This window comes from Rhinopithecus bieti, unplaced genomic scaffold, assembly GCF_001698545.2.
Source record: "Rhinopithecus bieti isolate Rb0 unplaced genomic scaffold, ASM169854v2 scaffold_41082, whole genome shotgun sequence".
Taxonomy (NCBI): Eukaryota; Metazoa; Chordata; class Mammalia; order Primates; family Cercopithecidae; genus Rhinopithecus; species Rhinopithecus bieti.
The window spans coordinates 1888582-1909311 of record NW_016817890.1 but is presented as its reverse complement, the minus strand read 5'-3'; the positions used below and the strand labels follow the sequence as shown (position 1 = coordinate 1909311).

General features: G+C 48.4%; 1 protein-coding gene across 4 annotated transcripts in view; it reads left to right on the top strand.

Annotated features, from left to right (window-relative positions):
- NUDC (nuclear distribution C, dynein complex regulator) overlaps window positions 1-20334 on the top strand; it is a 24268-nt gene extending 3934 nt beyond the window's left edge. For 2 of the 4 annotated variants that reach the window (XM_017856349.1, XM_017856347.1), the window contains exons 3-9: window positions 15102-15305; window positions 15397-15462; window positions 16299-16418; window positions 16514-16708; window positions 19334-19417; window positions 19511-19629; window positions 20067-20334. In XM_017856349.1, coding sequence (XP_017711838.1) covers window positions 15102-15305; window positions 15397-15462; window positions 16299-16418; window positions 16514-16708; window positions 19334-19417; window positions 19511-19629; window positions 20067-20118 — 840 coding nt within the window. In that variant the 3' untranslated portion in view covers window positions 20119-20334. Of the gene's footprint in view, window positions 1-15101; window positions 15306-15396; window positions 15463-16295; window positions 16419-16513; window positions 16709-19333; window positions 19418-19510; window positions 19630-20066 lie in introns of all 4 variants that reach the window. The other 2 variants (XM_017856348.1, XM_017856346.1) reach the window with 1 other exon arrangement.
- Window positions 20335-20730: the final 396 nt, after the last annotated feature.

The window sequence follows — 20730 nt, the reverse complement described above, 5'->3', positions numbered from 1 at the left end:
CCGGCCAGGAGGTTTTATTTTACTTTTATTTATTTTATTTTATTTTATTTTATTTTATTTTATTTTATTTTATTTTATTTTATTTTATTTTTTTGAGATGGAGTCTCATTCTGTCACCCAGGCTGGAGTGCAGTGGCATAATCTCGGCTCACTGCAACCTCCGCCTCCTGGGTTTACGTGATTCTTGTGCCTCATTCTCCCAGGCAGGCGCCACCATGCCTGGCTAAGTTTTGTATTTTTAGTAGAGATGAGGTTTCACCATGTTGGCCAGGCTGTTCTCGAACCCCTGACCTCAAGTGATCCACCCACCTTGGCCTCCTAAAGTGCTAGGAGTACATGTGTGAGCCACTGCACCCGGCCTGAGGAGGTTTTAACTAATTACCTAGGAGATGAGACTGGGCCGATACTAGAAACTGATGCTTAGAAATAAATTTAGAAATACTCAGAGCCATGTCTTCCCAGATGCTGTGACTCAGAGTTTAAGGGTTTGTGTTTTGTAGTCTTGATTCTGAGACCTTGAACTTCTTTCTGATTCCTTAAGGTTGTAATTATACTTTTGAAAATTGTTATATCATGAGGATTCTACCTCACTTAGCTGTTATCTTTTTTTTTTTCGAGACAGAGTTTCATTCTGTCACCTAGGCTGTAGTGCAATGGCGTGATCTCGGCTCACCACAACCTCCGTCTCCCGAGTTCAAGCAATTCTCCTGCCTCAGCCTCCCAAGTAGCTGGGATTACAGGCATGCGCCACCATACCTGGATGATATTTGTACTTTTTAGTAGAGACGGGGTTTCACCATGTTGGCCAGGCTGGTCTCGAACTCCCAACCTCAGGTGATCTACCTGCCTTGGCCTCCCAAAGTGCTGAGGTTACAGGCGTGAGCCACCGTGCCTGGCCCTTTTTTTTCTTTTCTTTTTTTTTTTTTGAGATGGAGTCCCGCTCTTGTCACCCAGGCTGGAGTGCAATGGTGCAATCTTGGTTCTCTGCAATGTCCGCCTCTTGGGTTCAAGCAATTCTTGTGCCTCAGCCTCCTGAGTAGCTGAAATTACAGGCGTGAGCCACCACGCCTGGCGCCATTATCTTTATAATAGACATAAATAAGAGACATAATAAGAAGGAGATGTTCTTTGCAAACTGTTTCTGTGGCTTCAGGATTCTAACAAGTTGGTAAACTCTTTAATGTGTCCTGAAGGTTTGAGGCCACTCTGTCATAGACACATTACCTAACAGTAGGAGTCCCAGGTTCTTGGTCTAGCTATGTTACTTAGTCGAGTTCCCAGCAATGCTCTCCTTCTTTCCATCTTTCCATCTGTAAAATGGGAGAAAGTAGACCCCTTCTAGCTCAGATATTCTTTCTGTATTGTCACTAACACCTCTGGCTTTTCTATGGGTCAGACTACCTGTATATACCTCATGCTGCAAACTTACCAAAAATGCAAAAGCACTTTTAGTTTTTATAGCTTTTGGGGCTAGTCATTTATTTTTTCTTTGCTTTGCTTTTTTTTTTTTTTTTTTGACACAGAGTTTCATGCTTGTTGCCCAGGCTGGAGTGCGATGGCATGATCTCGACCCACTGCAACCTCTGCCTCCCAAGTTTTAAGTGATTCTCCTGCATCAGCCTCCCAAGTAGGTGGGATTACAGGCATGCACCACCATGCCTGGCCAATTTTGTATTTTTAGTAGAGACGGGTTTCACCATGTTGGTTAGGCTGTTCTCAAACTCCCGACCTTAGGTGATCTGCCCGCCTCGGCCTCCCAAAGTGCTGGCATTACAGGCATGAGCCACCGCACTTAACACTTTGGATTGTGTTAGGTGCTATATCAGACCCTTTGGGATCGCAGAGGTGAATACAGATTTGTTCTTTGTTTTCATGGATCTCACAGTGTAGCCAAAAACAAAAAAAAACAAGCAGTGAAAAAGTAGTGGGTGTTGGGGCAGAAGCCCTGGGAACATAAAACTAACCTAGGTTGGGGGCTCAGAGAAGACTTTGTGAGGAAGTGATGCTTCACATATGAAGGATGAATAGCTGTAAGAAGGGAGAGAGATGCACCCTTGGTGTGTGTGTGTGTGTGTGTCTGTTTGAGACAGAGTCTTGCTCTGTTGTCCCAGCTGGAGCACAGTGGCGTGAGCACGGTGGTGCAATCCGGCTGCCTTAACCTCCCAAAGTGCTGGGACTACCTAATTTTTCTTTTTTTTTTTCTTTTGAGACAGAGTCTTGCTCTATGACCCAGGCAGGAGGGCAGTGGAGCAATCTCAGCTCACTGCAACCCCCGCCTCCCGGGTTCAAGTGATTCTTCTGCCTCAGCCTCCTGAGTAGCTGGGATCACAGGTGCCTGCCACCACGCCCGGCTAATTTTCGTATTTTTAGTACAGTGGAGGTTTCACTGTGTTGGTCAGGTTGGTTTTGAACTCCTGAACTCGTGATCCGCCCGCCTCAGCCCTCCAAAGTGCTGGGATTACAGACATGAGCCACCGTGCCCGGCCTCTAATTTTGCTTAACTGTAAGAGGGAGTAATCCTTACCTCAAAGGAAGTTACAAGGATTAAAAAAAAGACAAAAGACCACAATCCACTTCAGAATCCCCTGGGGCCACATGTGTTTTGGTATTTAAAATTATTTGGATTTCAGGAAGGCAATACAGTGCATATGTGCATTATATATAATAATCCAATCCCAGGGCCAGGAGCTGCATCCTGTAACAAAACACATTAATATTTCTGTAGAGAATACCTGATGCTGCAAACTTACAAAAAATTACAAAAGCACTTTTAGTTTTTATAGCTTTTGGTCTAGGAATTGTAGACTTGAATATAGCCATAGTGATCTAATCAATATGGTATTGATAGAAGAAGAGAAAAATGGACCAGTGAAGCAGACTAGAGAATCCTGAAATAAAGTCTAGCATTTATGAGGATTTAATGTGTCTAATGTGGTAATTCAGTTCATTAGGCAAAGCATGATGCAATAAGTCATGCTGCTACGTGGATTTTTTTTTGGTTAGAAAACCAAAATTTGGCTGGGCGCAGTGGCTCAAGCCTGTAATCCCAGCACTTTGAGAGGCCGAGACGGGCAGATCACGAGGTCAGGAGATGGAGACCATCCTGGCTAATACGGTGAAACCCCGTCCCTACTAAAAAAAATACAAAAAACTAGCCAGGCGAGGTGGCGGGCGCCTGTAGTCCCAGCTTCTCGGGAGGCTGAGGCAGGAGAATGGCGTAAACCCGGGAGGCGGAGCTTGCAGTGAGCTGAGATCCGGCCACTGCACTCCTGCCTGGGCGACAGAGCGAGACTCCGTCTCAAAAAAAAAAAAAAAAAAGAAAACCAAAATTTACCATCTGTCATACTCTATAAAATACAGGTAAGAAAATCCTGTAAGGAAAGCTAGGAATCTGTAGTCTTATGTGGGGGAGACTTTTCAAGATTAGAAAACTGGAAACTATAAAAGAAGAGATAGCTGTTTGCCTTTTCAAATGCTGAAAATTTGTAAATGGTAAAAGAGACATATTTAAGTCAATTGAAGAACACTAGATTATGAGAAAATATGCAGTGCAGAGGACGAATAACATTTAATGGTTAATTTCATATTTAGGAACTCATAAATAAAAATTAGCCAGGCCTTTTGGCACACGCCTCTAGTCCCAACTACTTGGGAGACTGAGGTAGGAGGATTGCTTGAGCCTGGGAGGTTGAGGCTGCAGTGAGCTGTGATTGCACCACTACGCCACTATGCTCTGGGCTGGGTGACAGAGCAGGACTTTGTTTCCAAAACAAAACCCATAATGAGATACTACTTCACATCTGTTAGGATGGCATCTGTTAAAAGAAAAAACAAAATAACAAGTGTTGACAAAGATAGGGAGAAACTGGAACCCTTGTACACTGTGGTGGGAATGTCAAATGGTGCATCTGCTATGGAAAATGTTATGGCAGTTTCTCAAACAATTAAAAAAATAGAACTATCGTATGGTCCAGCAGTCATTCTTGTGGGTATATACCCAAAAGAATTGGAAGGAGGATTTATTTGCACACCCATGTTCACTCCTTATTCCTAATAGCCAAAAGGTGGAAGGAACCAAAGGCTCCATCAGCAGGTGAATGGATAAGCAGAATGTGGTATAGACATGTTCTGGGATGTTATTCTGCCTTAAAAGGGAAAGAAATCATGTCCATTACTACATGGATGTACCTTGGAGGACATTGTGTTACATGAAATAAGCTGGTCACAAAAGGACAAATACAGTTGATCCTTTGTATTGTGGGCTCTACATCCATGAGTTTAACCAACCACTGATGGAAAATATTTGGAAAAAAAATTTTTTTAAACGAGAGTACAATAATAAAAAATAATATGAGTTAAGCCTGACATGGTGACGCACACCTGTAATCCCAGCCACTTGGGTGGCTGAGATGGGAGGATGGCTTGAGCCCGGGAATTTGAAATCAGCCTGGACAACATAGCAAGACCCCATCTGAAAAAAAAAAAACAAAACCAAATTAAAAAAAATACAATCTAATTATTTACATCCATAGCACTTACATTGTATTAGGTATTAGGTAATCTAGAGATGATTGAGAGTATACAGGAGGATGCGTATAGGTTATATGCAAATAAAATGCCATTTTATATAAGGTACTTGAGCATCCTGAGAAATGAGCACTGAGGAGTGATCCTAGAACGAATCCCAATGGGTACGGTGGGACTGCCCTATTGCGTTCCACTTACATATCATTGAAGGCGTATTTTTTGATAAATAAATATTGTGTGACTAAAAGAAAAGTTACTGTTTTAAAACGTAACTGTAGGGCCGGGCGTGGTGGCTCACGCCTGTAATCCCAGCACTTTGGGAGGCTGAGGCGGGTGGATCAGCTGAGGTCAGGAGTTTGAGACCAGCCTGACCAACATGGTGAAACCCTGTCCCTACTAAAAATACAAAAATTTGCTGGGCATGGTGGTGGGTGCCTGTAATCCCAGCAACTCGGGAGACTGAGGCAGGAGAATCGCTTGAACTCAGGAGGCGGAGGTTGCAGTGAGCCGCGATTGCACCACTGCACTCCAGCCTGGGCAATAAGAGTGAAACTCCATCTCAAAAACAACAACAACAACAACAACAACAACAAAACATAACTGTAATGGTATTACCTCCTCCAAAAAGGCATATTAATTCTTTAAATATTACCAGAGATCCACATCCACTCAAGGTTCTGATTTCCCTCAGTGCTCTCTTACTGTTGTGTTTTGTTTTGAGACAGGGTCTCACTCTGCTGCCCATCCTGGATGGTGTCCAGTAGTATGATCATGACTCACTGCAGCCACGACCACTAGGCTCAGGTGATCCTCTCACATAAGCCTCCTGAGAGTAACTGGGACTATAGGCATGCCCCAGCATGCCCAGCTAATTTTTGTATTTTTTGTAGAGTGGGGGTTTCACCGTCTTGCCCAAGCTGGTCTCGATCTTCTGATCTCAAGCAACCTACCCGCCTTGGCCTCCCAAAGTGCTGGGATTACAGACATGAACCACTGCGCCCAGCTCTTTTGTTTTTTAAAAAATTATAGGCTGAGGTGGGGGGATCACTTGAGGCCAGGAGTTCAAGACCAGTCTGGTCCAACATAGACCATATCTGTACACAAAATAGAAAATCATAGCCAAGACTGCTGGTGTAAGCCTATAGTCCCAGCTACTATGCAGAACAAGGTGGAAGGATCTCTGGAGCCCAGGAGTTTGAGGCTGCAGTGAACCATGATAACAGCATCTTGGGCAACAGAGCTAGACCCTGTCTCAAAAAAAAAAAAAAAAAAATAGTGGGCCGGGCACAGTGGCTCACACCTGTAATCTCAGCACTTTGGGAGGCTGAGGTGAGTGGATTGCCTGAGGTCCAGAGTTCGAGACCAGCCTGGCCACCATGGTGAAACCCCAACTCTACTAAAAAATACGAAAATTAGCCGAGTGTGTTGGCAGGCTCCTGTAATCCCAGCTACTCGAGAAGCTGAGGTGGGAGAATTGCTTGAACCTGGGAGACGGAGGTTGCAGTAAGCCAAGATCATGCCATTGCATTCCAGTCTGGGAACAGAGCGAGACTTTGTCTCAGAAAAAAAAAAAGTGTGGTAAAAAGCACATCATAAAATTTACCCTCTTAACCTTTGTTTTGGTTTTTTTGTTTGTGTGCTTGTTTGTTTGAGACGGAGTCTCGCTTTGTTGCCCAGCCTGGAGTGTGGTGGCACCATCTCAGCTCACTGCAACCTCTGCCTCCCAGGTTCCAGCAGTTCTCCCCCCTCAGCCTCCCGAGTAGCTGGGATTACAGGCGTGTGCCACCACGCCTGGCTAATTTTTGTGTTTTTAGTAGAGATGGGATTTTACCATGTTGGCCAGGCTGATCTCGAACTCCTGACCTCAGGTCATCTGCCTGCCTCGGCCTCCCAAAGTGCTGGGATTACAGGCATGAGGCACTGCACCCTGCCTGTTTTGTTTTGTTTTGTTTTGAGATGGAGTCTCGCTTTGTCGCCCAGATTGGAGTGCAGTGGCACCATCTCAGCTCACTACAACCTCTGCTTCCCAGGTTCAAGAGATTTCTCTTGCCAGTCAGGCGCGGTGACTCATGCCTGTAATCCCAGCACTTTGGGAGGCCGAGGCGGTGTGGATTTACGAGGGTGAGGAGATCGAGACCATCCTGGCCAACACTGTGAAACCCTGTCTCTACTAAAAATACAAAAATTAGCCAGGTGTGGTGGCACATGCCTGTAATCCCAGCTACTCGAGAGCTGAGGTAGGAGATTGCTTCGCAACCTGGGAGTTGGGAGGTTGCGAGTGACGCCGAAGATCGCCCACTGCACTCCAGCTGGCGACAGGAACAAGACTCCGTCGCTCAAAAAAAAAAAAAAAAAAGATTTCTCCTACCTCAGTCTCGCCAAGTAGCATGGGACTACAGGTGCCCACCACCATGCCCGGCTAATTTTTGTATTTTTAGTAGAGACAGGGTTGTCACTAATATTGGCCCAGCTGGTCTCGTCTCGAACTCCTGACCTGGTGATCTGCCTGCCTCAGCCTCCCAAAATGTTGGGATTATAGGCGTGAGCCACCACGCTTGGCCCTTTTTTTTTTTTTTCCTCTGAGACAGAGTCTCACTCTGTCACCCACTGGAATGCAGTGGCACGATCACAACTTAACTTGACCTCCCCAAGGCTCAGGTGATCCTCCCACTTTAGCCTTTTAAGTAGCTTGGACTCCAGTGCCATCATGCCCAGCTAAGTTTTCTTTTTTCTTTTTTTTTTTGAGACGGAGTCTCGCTCTGTCGCCCGGGCTGGAGTGCAGTAGCGGGATCTTGGCTCACTGCAAGCTCCGCCTCCCAGGTTTACACCATTCTCCTGCCTCAGCCTCCCGAGTAACTGGGACTGCAGGCACCCGCCGCCTCGCCTGGCTAGTTTTTTTGTATTTTTTAGTAGAGACGGGGTTTCATCGTGTTAGCCAGGATGGTCCTCATGATCCTCCCGCCTCGACCTCCCAAAGTGCTGGGATTACAGGTGTGAGCCACTGCACCCAACCGCCAGCTAATTTTTCTATTTTTTTGTAGAGATGAGGTTTTACCATGTTGCTCAGGCTGGTCTCTAACTCCTGGGCTCAAGTGATCCACCTGCCTCGGCCTCCCAAAGTGCTAGGATAACAGATGTGAGCCACTCTGCTGGGCCATGTTAACCATTTTTAAGTGTACAGTTCAGTAGTGTTAAGTGTACTTAGATTATGAAACATATTTGTAAAACCTCTTTGCATCTTGTGAAATTGAAACCCTGTACCCATTAAACAACTTCATTTTGCTCCCTCCCCTACCTCCTGGTAACTGCTGTTCTATTTTCTGTCTAGGTTGACCACTTTAGATACTTCATATAAATGGAATCATACAATATGTATCTTTTTGTGACTGGCTTATTTCATTTAATGTAATGTCCACAGATTTATCCACATTGTAGTATGTGACAGGATTTCCATCCCCTTTAAGGTTGAATAATATTCCATTATATGTATATATCAGTTTTTTTTTTTTTTTTTTTGAGACAAGTCTTGCTCTGTTTCTTGCCTAGGCTGGAGTGCAGTGGCACGATCTCGGCTCACTGTAACCTCAGCCTCCCGAGTAGCTGGGACTACAGGCACTCGCCACTACTCCCGGCTAATTTTTGTATTTTTATTAGAGTCAGGGTTTTACCATATTGGCCAGGATGGTCTCAATCTCCTGACCTCGTGGTCTGCCCAAATCGGCCTCCCAAAGAGCTGGGATTACAGGCTTGAGCCACTGCGCCCAGCCACAATTTTTTTTTAATCTATTCTTCTGTTGATGGACTTTTGGGTTGCTTTCACCCCTTGGTTTTTGTGCATAGCGCTTCTGTGGACATAGGTGCACAAATCTTTGAGATTCTACTTTCAATTCTTGTAGTTATTACTCAGCAGTGTAATCTATTGAATAATATGGTAGTTTTTGTTTTGTTTTTGTTTTGTTTTGTTTTTGAGACAGAGTATCACTCTTGTTGCCTAGGCTGGAGTGCAATGATGCAGTCTTGGCTCACTGCAACCTCTGCCTCCTGGGTTCAAGTAATTCTCCTGCCTCAGCTTCCTGAGTAGCTGGGATTACAGGTGTGTGCCACCACAGCTGGCTAATTTTTGTATTTCTAGTAGAGACAGGGTTTCACCATGTTGGCCAGGTTGGTCTCGAACTCCTGACCTCAGGTGATTCACCCGCCTCAGCCTCCCAAAGTGCTGGGATTACAGGTGTGAGCCACTGTACCCAGCCAGTTTTTAGTTTTTTGAGGAAATGCCACGATCTTTTCCATAGCAGATGCACCATTTGACACTACCACTAATAGTACATGAGGGTTCTGTATTAGTCCGTTCTCATGCTGCTATACCCTAGACTGGGTAATTTATAAAGAAAAGAGGTTTACGACCGAGCATGGTGGCTCACGCCTGTAATCCCAGCACTTTGCGTGGCCAGGGCCGGCAGATCAGAAGGTCAGGAGATCAAGAACATCCTGGCCAACACGGTGAAACCCCAGCTCTACTAAAAATACAAAAAGTAGCTGGGTGTGGTGGCGTGCGCCTGTAGTCCCAGCTACTTAGGAGGCTGAGGCAAGAGAATTGCTTAAACCCAGGAGGCGGAGGTTGCAGTGAGTTGAGATCGTGCCACGGCACTCCAGCCTGTCGAGAGAGCGACACTCTGTCTCAAAAAAGAAAAAAAGAAAAGAGGTTTAATTGACTCAGTTCTGCATGACGGGGAGGCCTCAGGAAACTTAAAATCATAGAGGAAGGCATTTCTTCACAGAGTGGCAGGAGAATCAGTGCCAGCAGAGGAAATGCCAGAGGCTAATAAAACCATCAGATCTTGTGCGAACTCACTCGTATCATGAGAACAGCATGGGGGAAACCACCCCCATGATTCAATTACCTCCACCTGGTACTGCCTTTGACATGTGGGAATTACAATTCAAGGTGAGATTTGGGTGGGGAAACAGAGCCAAACTGTATCATTCTGCCCCTGGCCCCTCCCAAATCTCATGTCCTCACATTTCAAAACATAATCATGCCTTCCAACAGCCCCACAAAGTCTGAATTCATTTCTGCATTAACCCACAGGTCCAAGTCCAAAGCTCATCTCTGACAAAGTATTCGTTCGCTCTCATGCTGCTGTGAAGAAATACCCGAGACTGGGTAATTTATAAAGGACAGAGGTTGTTTTGTTTTTTTATTTTGTGTATTTATTTTTTTTTGAGACAGAGTCTTGCTCTGTCACCTAGGCTGGAGTGCAGTGGTGTGATCTCAGCTCACTGCAACTTCCGCCTCCCGGGTTCAAGCGATTCTCCTGCCTCAGCCTCCCAAGTAGCTGGGATTACAGGCATGCGCCACCATGCCTGGCTAATTTTTGTGGAGACAGGGTTTCGCCATGTTGGCCAGGCTGGTCTCAAACTCGAGTGGTCTAACTCTTGACCTCAGGTGATCCACCCACCTCGGCCTCCCAAAGCGCTGGGATTACAGGCATGAGCCACCCTGCCTGGCCTACAAAAGAAAATTTAAAGATTTAAAAAATAAAACACAAGAGATATCTTTTTTTCTTGCGATTTGTTTTCTGAAGAAATGGTTGTTTGTCCTGGCAAAGTTTCCCACAATCTGGATTTTCCATATTGCATCCTAAGAATGGTTTTTACTCACAGCAGTTCTGACACCAAATGTGTGGGTTTTTCCACCACTCAACAAACCAGTTCTCCAGTTCTCTGGACACCAACTGGGTGTCCTACAATTCAATTGAATTCTGACCCCTACTACCCAGAATTACTGCAGATTCCACAGGTTAAGGACTCAGTCCCATAAGACGGCGGCCACTTGACAAACCAGTCATAAGTTCCAAGTTGCCTTGTGTATTTCTGACCAACCAGCTGTAAACTGGGGTTTGCCATGACCACCTTTTCAGGTTTAATAATTTGCTAGAATGGTTCAGAACTCAGGAAAGTGCTTTATTTACTGTTACTGGTTTATTATAAAAGACATAATTCAGGAACAGCCAAATAGCTGTGTAGGGCTAGGTATTGGGGCGGGGCCTGGAGCCTCCACACCCTCTCTGAGTGTGCCCCTCCCAACACCTCGATGTGTTCACCAACCTAGAAACTCCAAACCCCTGCCGGGTGCGGTGGCTCAAGCCTGTAATCCCAGCACTTTGGGAGGCCGAGACGGGTGGATCACGAGGTCAGGAGATCAAGACCATCCTGGCTAACACGGTGAAACCCCGTCTCTACTAAAAAAAAAACAAAAAAACTAGCCGGGCGAGGTGGCGGGCGCCTGTAGTCCCAGCTACTTGGGAGGCTGAGGCAGGAGAATGGCGTAAACCCGGGAGGCAGAGCTTGCAGTGAGCTGAGATCCGGCCACTGCACTCCAGCCTGGGCGACAGAGTGAGACTCCGTCTCAAAAAAATAAAAAAAGAAACTCCAAACCCCATTGTTTAGGGGTTTTTTTGTTTTGAGACAGGTTCTCACTGTCACGCAGGTTGTAGTGCAGTGGCGCAATCTCAGCTCACTATAACCTTCGGTTCACAGCAACCTCCGGCTCCTTGGCTCAAGCAGTCCTCCCATCTTAGCCTCCCGAGTAGCTGGGACTGCAGGCATGTGCCCCCATGCCCAGCTAATATTTTCGTATTTTTGGTACAGACAGGGTCTTACCATGTTGCCCAGGCTGGTCTTAAACTCCTGAGCTCAAGCAATCTGCCCGCCTCGACCTTTCCAAAGTGCTGGGATTACTGGTATGAGCCACTGTGCCCAGTAAACTTCAATTTATTTGCACAGTTGTAGTTCCCCAGTGCGCTAGCATTTATTTATTTATTTATTTTTATATTTATTTGTTTATTTTTTTGAGACAAAGTCTTGCTCTGTCTCCCAGGCTGGAGTGCAGTGGTGTGATCATGGCTCATGGGAGCCTTGACCTCCCAGACTCAAGCAATTCCCCTACCTCAGTCTCTTGAGTAGCTGGAACTACAGGCAAATACCACTATACTCAGCTAATTTTTGTATTTTTTATAGAGATAGGGTCTTCCTATGTTGCCCAGGCTGGTTTCAAACTCCTGGGCTCAAGTGATCTGTCTGCCTCTCCTTCCCAAAGTGCTGGGATTACAGATGGGAACCCCCGTCCCTGACCTGGATTAGCATTTTAATAACAGCTCTTTCATAAAATTCTTCTGCCTTCTGAAAAGTATTTGAGAGGGCTGGCATTGTGGCACATGCCTGTACTGTCCTGGGCCTCTTCTCGGGGAGAGCGACAGGCTTGGCCCTCCCCACCCTGGTTGGCTGTGGTTCCCAAATATGTGTCCAGTGACTGAAGCTTGAGTCTGTGACAGCCTCTGGGTAGGCTTCCACACCCCTGGGGTTATCTGTCTGAGGCTGGGTCTAGGTCAAGTTGATGGGAGGAGGGGTCAGAGGCTGCTGTGATTGGCCTTGACTCTGCCTGATGGTTTAGCTCTGCCCTTGCTTAACCTCCAGGAGCTAGGAAGGAACAGTACAAATGGGATGTGACATGATTCAGTGGAGCTGGGAGAGGGGAGGGCCCTGTTCCCACCTCCCTTTGGCCACTGGTTGGCAAATGGCTTTAGTTCAAGGTCTCTCTGACTAGGGACTTGGGACCAAGGCCCTGTGGTGGAACAGCCTCTGCTGGCGTAGTTATGACCTATGGTTTCTATTAACAGCAGAATGGCCTCCCCTACCAGTTTAATTCGTGGTTTAGGGGGTATGTTTGGTGTTCTTTAACCTTGTAGAGTGTGGAGCTACTGTGGTGTGGCATGGGGCAGGGGGTTTGGGCATAGCAGGAGAAATTGGCATCAAATGGATGAGAATCCATAGGGCATTTAGCAGAACTCCAGGTCTGGGGGCCCGTGGGTGACTTCTGTGACCTTGAGCCCCTGCAGAGCTTTCCCTGCAGTTCTGTCTTAGAGATGCTTGAAAAAGGGTTTATTGACCACTGATCACAGGGCGAGTGCCCTGCAAGGCCTCTAGAGGTGTGTGCGTGTGTGTGCACATGCACGCTGCGTATGGGTTGGCATTGAGTTGAGTGTCCTAAGGTTATGTTCCTGGGCCAGAGGTGAAACTTTGACACTTGACTGGTCATGGAGGATGAATTGCTTTGCCAGGTGACCTGAGAGTGGGGACAAGACATTCCAGGCAAAGAACAACATATGCCAAGATTGCTTTTATTTATTTATTTATTTTGAGACAGGGTCTCACTCTGTTGCCCAGGATGGTGGCGCAACCTCTGCTCACTACAACCTCTGCCTCCTGGGTTCGAGTGATTCTTCCACCTCAGCCTCCCAGGTAGCTGGGACTACAGGCATGTGCCACCACACCTGGCTCATTTTTGTATTTTTAGTAGAGACAGGGTTTCATCATGTTGACCAGGGTGGTCAAGAACTCCTGACCTCAGGTGATCTGCCCGCCTCAGCCTCCCAAAGTGCTGGGATTATGGGCATGAGCCACCACACTCGGCCAAGACTGCTTTTAGAAATAATAACATAGACCGGGCGTAATGACTCACACTTGTAATCCCAGCACTTTGGGAAGAAGAGGCAGGTGAATCACTTGAGCCCAGGAGTTTGGACCAGCCTGGTCAACATGGTGAAACTTTGTCTCTACAAAAAATAAAAAAATTAGCAGGGATGGTGGCATATACCTATAGTCTCAGCCACTGGGGAGGCTGAAGTGGGAGGATCGATCACCTTAGCCCAGGGACCTTAGTCCAGGGAGGTAGATTATATTCCAGCCTGGGTGAGTGAGAATGCCTCAAAAATAATAACAACAAGATAGAGGCACAGAGACATGACCTTAGGGTCACGCAAGTAAGAGTAGACCAGGAACTCAAATCTAGGTGCGACTTTGAAGTATGCATGGAACTTGGCCAGGAGGGCTTGTTAAAAATACGGATTGCCTGGCCATACCTCAGAATTTCTGATCCAGTAGATCTGGAGTGGGGCTTAAGATTTAGCGTTTCTAACAGGTTCCAGGTGATGCTGATGCTGCAGATCAGGGGAACCCTGTGATGTGGACCTCACTAGGCTCTTGATTTGTGCTGTCATACTCAATCCTCATGACAGATAAGGAAACGGAGGCTTAGAAAGAGTCAAAGTTGTTCACTCGTCTAAGGCCAGGAGCCAAATAATGAAAGGTGGCAATAGTATGGGTGGAGGGTCGCCCTTGGGTAGCAGGGAAGCTGTCTAGCACATCGTGGGGTGGAAACCTGGGAAAGTGTAGTGGAGAAAAAGGATTTGAAGTTGATTGCTCGCTGGCTGGAGAGAGGGTGAACAGGCTCTTCCTTCAAGAAAGCTCCCTGGCTTTGACTGGGCGCGGTGGCTCACACCTATAATCCCAGCACTTTGGGAGGCGGATCACTGGAGGTGAGGAGTTTGAGACTAGGCTGACCAACATGGAGAAACCCCATCTCTACTAAAAATACAAAATTAGCCAGACGTGGTGGCACATTCCTGTAATCCCAGCTACTCGGGAGGCTAAGGCAGGAGAATCACTTGAACCCGGGAGGCAGAGGTTGCAGTGAGCTGAGATCGCACCATTGCACTCCAGCCTGAGCAACAAGAGGGAGACTTCATCTCAAAAAAAGAAAAAGAAAAGAAAGCTCCCTGGCTTTCTGCCAACGTGGCCTTTCTGGGTGTGGTGTCAAGTCTTGCATAGCTGGACTGTGGTCTTGGAGACACGATGCACTAAGAGTAAGAGTGATTAGTCAGAAGAGCTGGTCATTGTGGGCCTGAGAATTCAGGAAAGGCTTGTGAGGGACTGAGGCTTGAGTTTTTGCTTTTAACAGCGTCACTTTTTTTGTTTTGTTTTTTTGAGACAGGGTCTCACTTTGTCGCCCAGGCTGGAGTACAGTGGCCTGATCTCGGCTCACTGCAACCTCCACCTCCCTGGTTCAAGCAATTCCCCTGCCTCAGCCTCATGAGTAGCTGGGATTACAGGCACACGCCACCACGCCTGGCTCATTTTTTTGTATTGTTAGTAGAGACAGGGTTTCACCATGTTGGCCAGACTAGTCTCCAATTCCTTTATTTATTTATCTATTTATTTTGAGATGGAGTCTTGCTCTGTCACCAGGCTGGAGTGCAGTGGCACGATCTCGGCTCACTGCAACCTCTGCCTCCCAGGTTCAAGTGATTTTCCTGTCTCAGCCTCTCGAATAGCTGGGACTACAGGCGCACACCACCATGCCCAGCTTTTTTTTTTTTTTTTTTTTTTGGATTTTTGGTAGAGACGGGTTGCACTATAAAGGCCAGGATGGTCTTGACCTCGTGTGATCTGCCCTCCTCGGCCTCCCAAAGTGCTGGGATTACAGGCATTAGCCACCGCGCCCGGCCAAGCGTCACTTTTTAAAACAGCCAGTTTATTGAGACAGCTGCTTTGCAGGTATTCTCATTACAACCCTATGAGATAGATGTATTTTCCTCATTTTGCAGATGAGGAAACTGAGGTTCTGGGTGCAGTGCTTTGCCCTTGCACCCAGCAGGTAGAGAGCAGGGCTGGACTCCAGGCTATGGGGCACTGTCCCCTGCTCTAATGCCTCATGGCTTTTCTTCCCTCTCCAGCTTATCACCCAGACTTTCAGCCACCACAATCAGCTGGCACAGAAGACCCGGCGGGAGAAACGAGCCCGGCAGGAGGCCGAGCGGCGGGAGAAGGCAGAGCGGGCGGCCAGGCTGGCCAAGGAAGCCAAGTCAGAGACCTCAGGGCCCCAGATCAAGGAGCTAACTGATGAAGAGGCAGAGAGGCTGCAGCTAGAGATTGACCAGGTGAAGAGTGGGCTTCCCTTCTCTACCCATCAGATCCCCACTGGCACTGAGCAGGAGGTCCTATTGCCAACTGCTGTGCTCTTTGCTCCAGAAAAAGGATGCAGAGAATCATGAGGCCCAGCTCAAGAACGGCAGCCTTGACTCCCCAGGGAAGCAGGTGAGATGGACTGCAGGGACTTGGGATGAGCCAGGAGGTTGGAACTTACAGGAACTCTCCTGCCTACTGCTTTCTCTGAAATACCCCTCCTTATCCTAATCCTTCCCCTCCCGGCTTTGGGAATCTTCCCCGTACTTTAAGATCACACTCAGAGACATTGAACCAAAGGATCCAGGTTAAAAAAAAAAAAAAACCCGCTGGGCGTGGTGGCTCACGCCTGTAATCCCAGCACTTTGGGAGGCCAAGGCAGGTAGATCATGAGGTCTGGAGTTGAAGACCAACTTGGCCAAGATGGTGAAACCCTGTCCCTACTAAAAATATAAAAATTAGCCAGGCGTGGTGGCGGGCACCCGTAATCCCAGCTACTCGGGAGGCTGAGGCAGAGAATTGCTTGAACCCAGGAGGCGGAGGTTGCCATGAGCCGAGATTGTGCCACTGCACTCTACCCTGGGCGACAGAGCAAGACTCTGTCTCAAAAAAATGAAATAAAAACCGACTGGCCTTAACCCATTTATGGCAGGAAAACCCAAGAGCCAGAAAGGGCAGTGCCTATTACAGGTCCCATCTGAGGTTGGCTGGGTTCTGTGGGCCCAGCCATATCCTTTGTCACATGGTATAGTAGTCTGAGCTCCTCTCAGGCTGAGATCAGAACCACGTTTTACCTGGTTCCCAGTGGACCAAGGCTTGGGATCTGCCCCTCTGTGGAGTGGGCAGGTGCCAAATCTCTTTTCTTTTGTGACTGTATGCCCAGTGCTAGCCCTGGGCTTGGCCCAGTGAGGGTTCAATGTGTGTCTTGTTTGTCAAGTAAGTAGCTGAGTGTCCCTGATTATAAGCAGGAGACTGAGGAAGATGAGGAGGAGGAAGATGAGAAGGACAAAGGAAAACTGAAGCCCAACCTAGGCAACGGGGCAGACCTGCCCAATTACCGCTGGAGCCAGACCCTGTCGGAGCTGGACGTGAGTGGCAGGGACCAGAGGTGAAGCTTAGGGAGCCAGCCTTGGGGTACCAGCAGCACTTAGTGGCTTCTTATGACTGCCTCTGCCCTATGCAGCTAGCGGTCCCTTTCCGTGTGAACTTCCGGCTGAAAGGGAAGGATGTGATGGTGGACATCCAGCGGCGGCATCTCCGGGTAGGGCTCAAGGGGCAGCCAGCAGTCATCGATGGGGAGCTTTACAACGAAGTGAAGGTGGAGGAGAGCTCGTGGCTCATTGAGGATGGCAAGGTGGTGACTGTGCATCTGGAGAAGGTATGTGAGGCCCAGCCCTTCTAGTCTGGGGTGTTGATAGAAGAAGAAAGGAGGATGTGTGCTTATTTTACTCAGGAGCCATGCTGGGGGCATTGTGGAATTATCTTAATCCCCATGACAACACTCTTTAAAGTAGATCTGTCCCTATTTTATTTTCTTAAAGACAAGGTCTCACTCTGTTGCCCAGGCTGGAGTTCAGTAACACCTTCTTAGCTCACTGCAGCCTTGAACTCTTGGGCCCAAGCAATTCTCTCACCTCATCCTCCTGAGTAGCTAAGACTACAGGTGTACACCACCACGCTTGACTAATTTTTGTTATTAATTTTTGTAGAGATGCGGGGGTCTCACTATATTTCCCAGGCTGGTCTTGAACTCCTGGCCTCAAGCAATCTTCACACCTCAGCCTCCCAAAGTGCTGAGATTACAGGCTTGAGTCAGGAAAAGAGTTCACTGATTTACCCAAGCTCCTGCCTCTGGGAAGGGGTGGAGTCAGAATTGAAAGTCTTAGGTTCTTTTTTTTGGAGACAGAGTCTCACTCTGTCGCCCAGGCTGGAGTGCAGTGGCACGATCTCGGCTCACTGCAAGCTCCGCCTCCCGGGTTCACGCCATTCTCCTGCCTCAGCCTCCCGAATAGCTGGGACTACAGGCGCCCGCCACCTCACCCGGCTAGTTTTTTGTATTTTTAGTAGAGACAGTTTCACTGTGTTAGCCAGGATGGTCTCGATCTCCTGACCTCGTGATCCGCCCGTCTCGGCCCCCGAAAGTGTTGGGATTACAGGCGTGAGCCACCGTGCCCGGTGAAAGTCTTAGGTTCTAAAGCCACTTCTTTTTCACTAGGTCTGTACATGGATTCAGTTCATCAAATACTTGAACACCTACTCTGTGCCTGGTACTGTTCTTGTTCTAAGTGCTGGAGAGAGAACAGTGAACAAAACATAGGAAAATCTGTGCCCTCAGGAAGCCTACATTCTCAACCTCACTGCCTTTACAGAGAGGTGGAACACAGACACCAGTAAATAAAGGTGGTCTCTGAAAAGGGCCAAGGGTCTGAGGAGAACTTCTCAGGGCACGTAAGACCCTGTCCCAGCCTGCCCGACTGGCACTAGCTGCCCTCACTCACCCCTCCATGCCTCTGTACTTGCTTTGTGGCCCAGGCTGGAGTGCTGTGGCGCGATCTCAGCTCACTGCAAACTCCGCCTCCCGGGTTCATGCCATTCTCCTCCCTCAGCCTCCAGAGTAGCTGGGACTACAGGCTCCCGCCACCATGGCTGGCTATTTTTTTTTTTTTGGTATTTTTTAGTAGAGACGGGGTTTCACCGTGTTAGCCAGGATGATCTCAATCTCCTGACCTCATGATTCACCTGCCTTGGCCTCCCAGAGTGCTGGGATTACAGGCATGAGCCACCACTCCCGGCCCTTTCCCTGCCTTTTAAATGTATTATTTTTTGAGACAGGGTCTTGTACTCAACCCAGGCTGGAATGCAGTGGCGCAATCACGGCTTACTGCAGCCTTGACCTCCCGAGCTCAAATGACCCTCCCACCTCAGCTTCCTGAGTAACTGTGAGCACCACCCTTCCTGGCTAATTTTTAAATGTTTTTTGTAGAGACAGGGTCTCATGTTGCTCAGGCTGGTCTGAAACTCCTGAGCTCAAGGGATCTTCTTGCCTTGGCTTCCCAAAGTGTTGGGATTAGAGAGGTAGGAGCTACCATGCCTGGCACTTCCCTGCTTAAAAACTTTTTCAGGCTGGGCGTGGGGCTCATGCCTGTAATTCCAGTGCTTTGGGAGGCTGAGGTGGGCAGATCACGAGGTCAGGAGTTCGAGACCAACCTGGCCAACATGGCAAACCCCATTTCTACTAAAAATACAAAAAAATTCGCTGGGCATGGTGGTAGGCGCCTGTAATCCCAGCTACTTGGGAGGCTAAGGCAGGAGAATCGCTTGAACCCAGGAGGCGGAGGTTGCAGTGAGCTGAGACTGCACCACTGCACACGGTGGCTCACGCCTGTAATCCCAACACTTTCGGAGACTGAAGCAGGCAGATCACCTGAGGTCAGGAGTTTGAGACCAGCCTGGCCCAATATGGTGAAGCCCTGTCTCTACTAAAATTAGAAAAATCCACCTGGTGTGGTAGGTGGTGCATGTCTATAATCCCAGCTACTCGGGAGGCTGAGGCCAGAGAATTGCTTGAACCTGGGAGGCAGAGGTTGCAGTGAGCCGAGATGGTGCCACAGCACTCCAGCCTGGACAAGAAGAGCAAGACTCCATCTCAAAAAAGAAAAGAAAAGAAAAGAAAATTTTCTTCCCATTTTAAATCTGGAGTACTGCTTTGTGTCTTAGGGCTCAGCCCAAGTGGCACTTCCAAACTTTTCTCCCTCCACCCTGGATGAATATCTCCCTTTCTGCTTTCTTGTTTCCGTTATCACACTGATTTGTAACTGTTTGCCTCTGTGTCTCCCCTAGCTGCAGGAAGGGCAGAGTCTTGTACCTCTGGACCCAGTATAGGCCTGCAGGAGTCTCAGGTGCAGGATGTGGATGGGAGAGAGTTTGGTTGTGAAAGGGTTAAGGGGTGATTCCTGGTGCACAGAGCAGGCCACCTCCCACCCCCTGGTTGTTCTCTTCACAGATCAATAAGATGGAGTGGTGGAGCCGCTTGGTGTCCAGTGACCCTGAGATCAATACCAAGAAGATTAACCCTGAGAATTCCAAGGTGAGCCCTGGCTGGTTAGGAGAGCTTCAGCAGGAGGGTGAGGGGCCTAGGTGTTTCCAGAGCTTCACCAATTCCGTCACTGCCTGCCCTCAGCTGTCAGACCTGGACAGTGAGACTCGCAGCATGGTGGAAAAGATGATGTATGACCAGAGACAGAAGTCCATGGGGCTGCCAACCTCAGACGAACAGAAGAAACAGGAGATTCTGAAGAAGTGAGCAAGAGGGGTTGGGGGAGGGTGGGTGCCTGGGGACTTAGATTTCAGTGACAGCAGTGAGTGGATCACTGAGCTGCCTCAGGAGCTGCCCTGCCCCCTTTCCAGCCATGTTTATGGCTTTATGGCTTTGGCTTGTCTACTCTTGTCACTTGCTGAGGTCATCTTGAGGGCAAGGCCGGCTCACGGCTCATGATAGGAGGGAAGGGGTAACAGGCGGGTCATTGCCACCTACAGGAAAACAGTGCCAGTGTTGGCGCCTCAGCTTCCAACCTCAGGGCTCAAATGGGTCTCAGATACCCTGGGCACTGCTCTTGCCCAACCTGGCTCGGTGTTGCTGAGGTCTAAAGAGATAGACTTGACCCGGGGGTGCTGGGAGAAGGGACAGCTTTAGAAGAGAAGGATGAAGTTGTTTCATCTTGCTTTCCTTTCTCCAGGTTCATGGATCAGCATCCGGAGATGGATTTTTCCAAGGCTAAATTCAACTAGCCCCTGTTTTTTCCTCCCTGAACTCTTGGGGCTGAGCTGCAACTACCCAACTTACTTTCCCACTCTTCTCTGGGACTTGTGGGCCTCGGGGCTTGGGGCAGGCATGGAAATGTCCCAGGCACACAGGTCCCAGGGCATCAGGAGAAAGGCTGGGGCTTGGGGCCTTGTCCTCCCCAGTTGGCCTACTGTTACACATTAAAACAATTTGCCCAGCTCCTTCTGTGTCCTCTCTTGCCTCTGGCCTTTCTCTGGCGCACAGGCCTCTTACGGCTGCTGCTGGGAACTGGGAGTTTGGCTTCTAGCCCAGATTCTGCTGTGTGACCTAGGGCAAATCCTTGCCCTCTCTGGGCCTCAGTTTCTCATTACTTAAAGTGAAGATTAAAACAGGGCTTGGGCCGGGTGCGGTGGCTCAAGCCTGTAATCCCAGCACTTTGGGAGGCCGAGGCGGGCGGATCACGAGGTCAGGAGATCGAGACCATCCTGGCTAACACGGTGAAACCCCGTCTCTACTAAAAAAATACAAAAAACTAGCCGGGCGAGGTGGCAGGCGCCTGTAGTCCCAGCTACTCGGGAGGCTGAGGCAGGAGAATGGCGTAAACCCGGGAGGCGGAG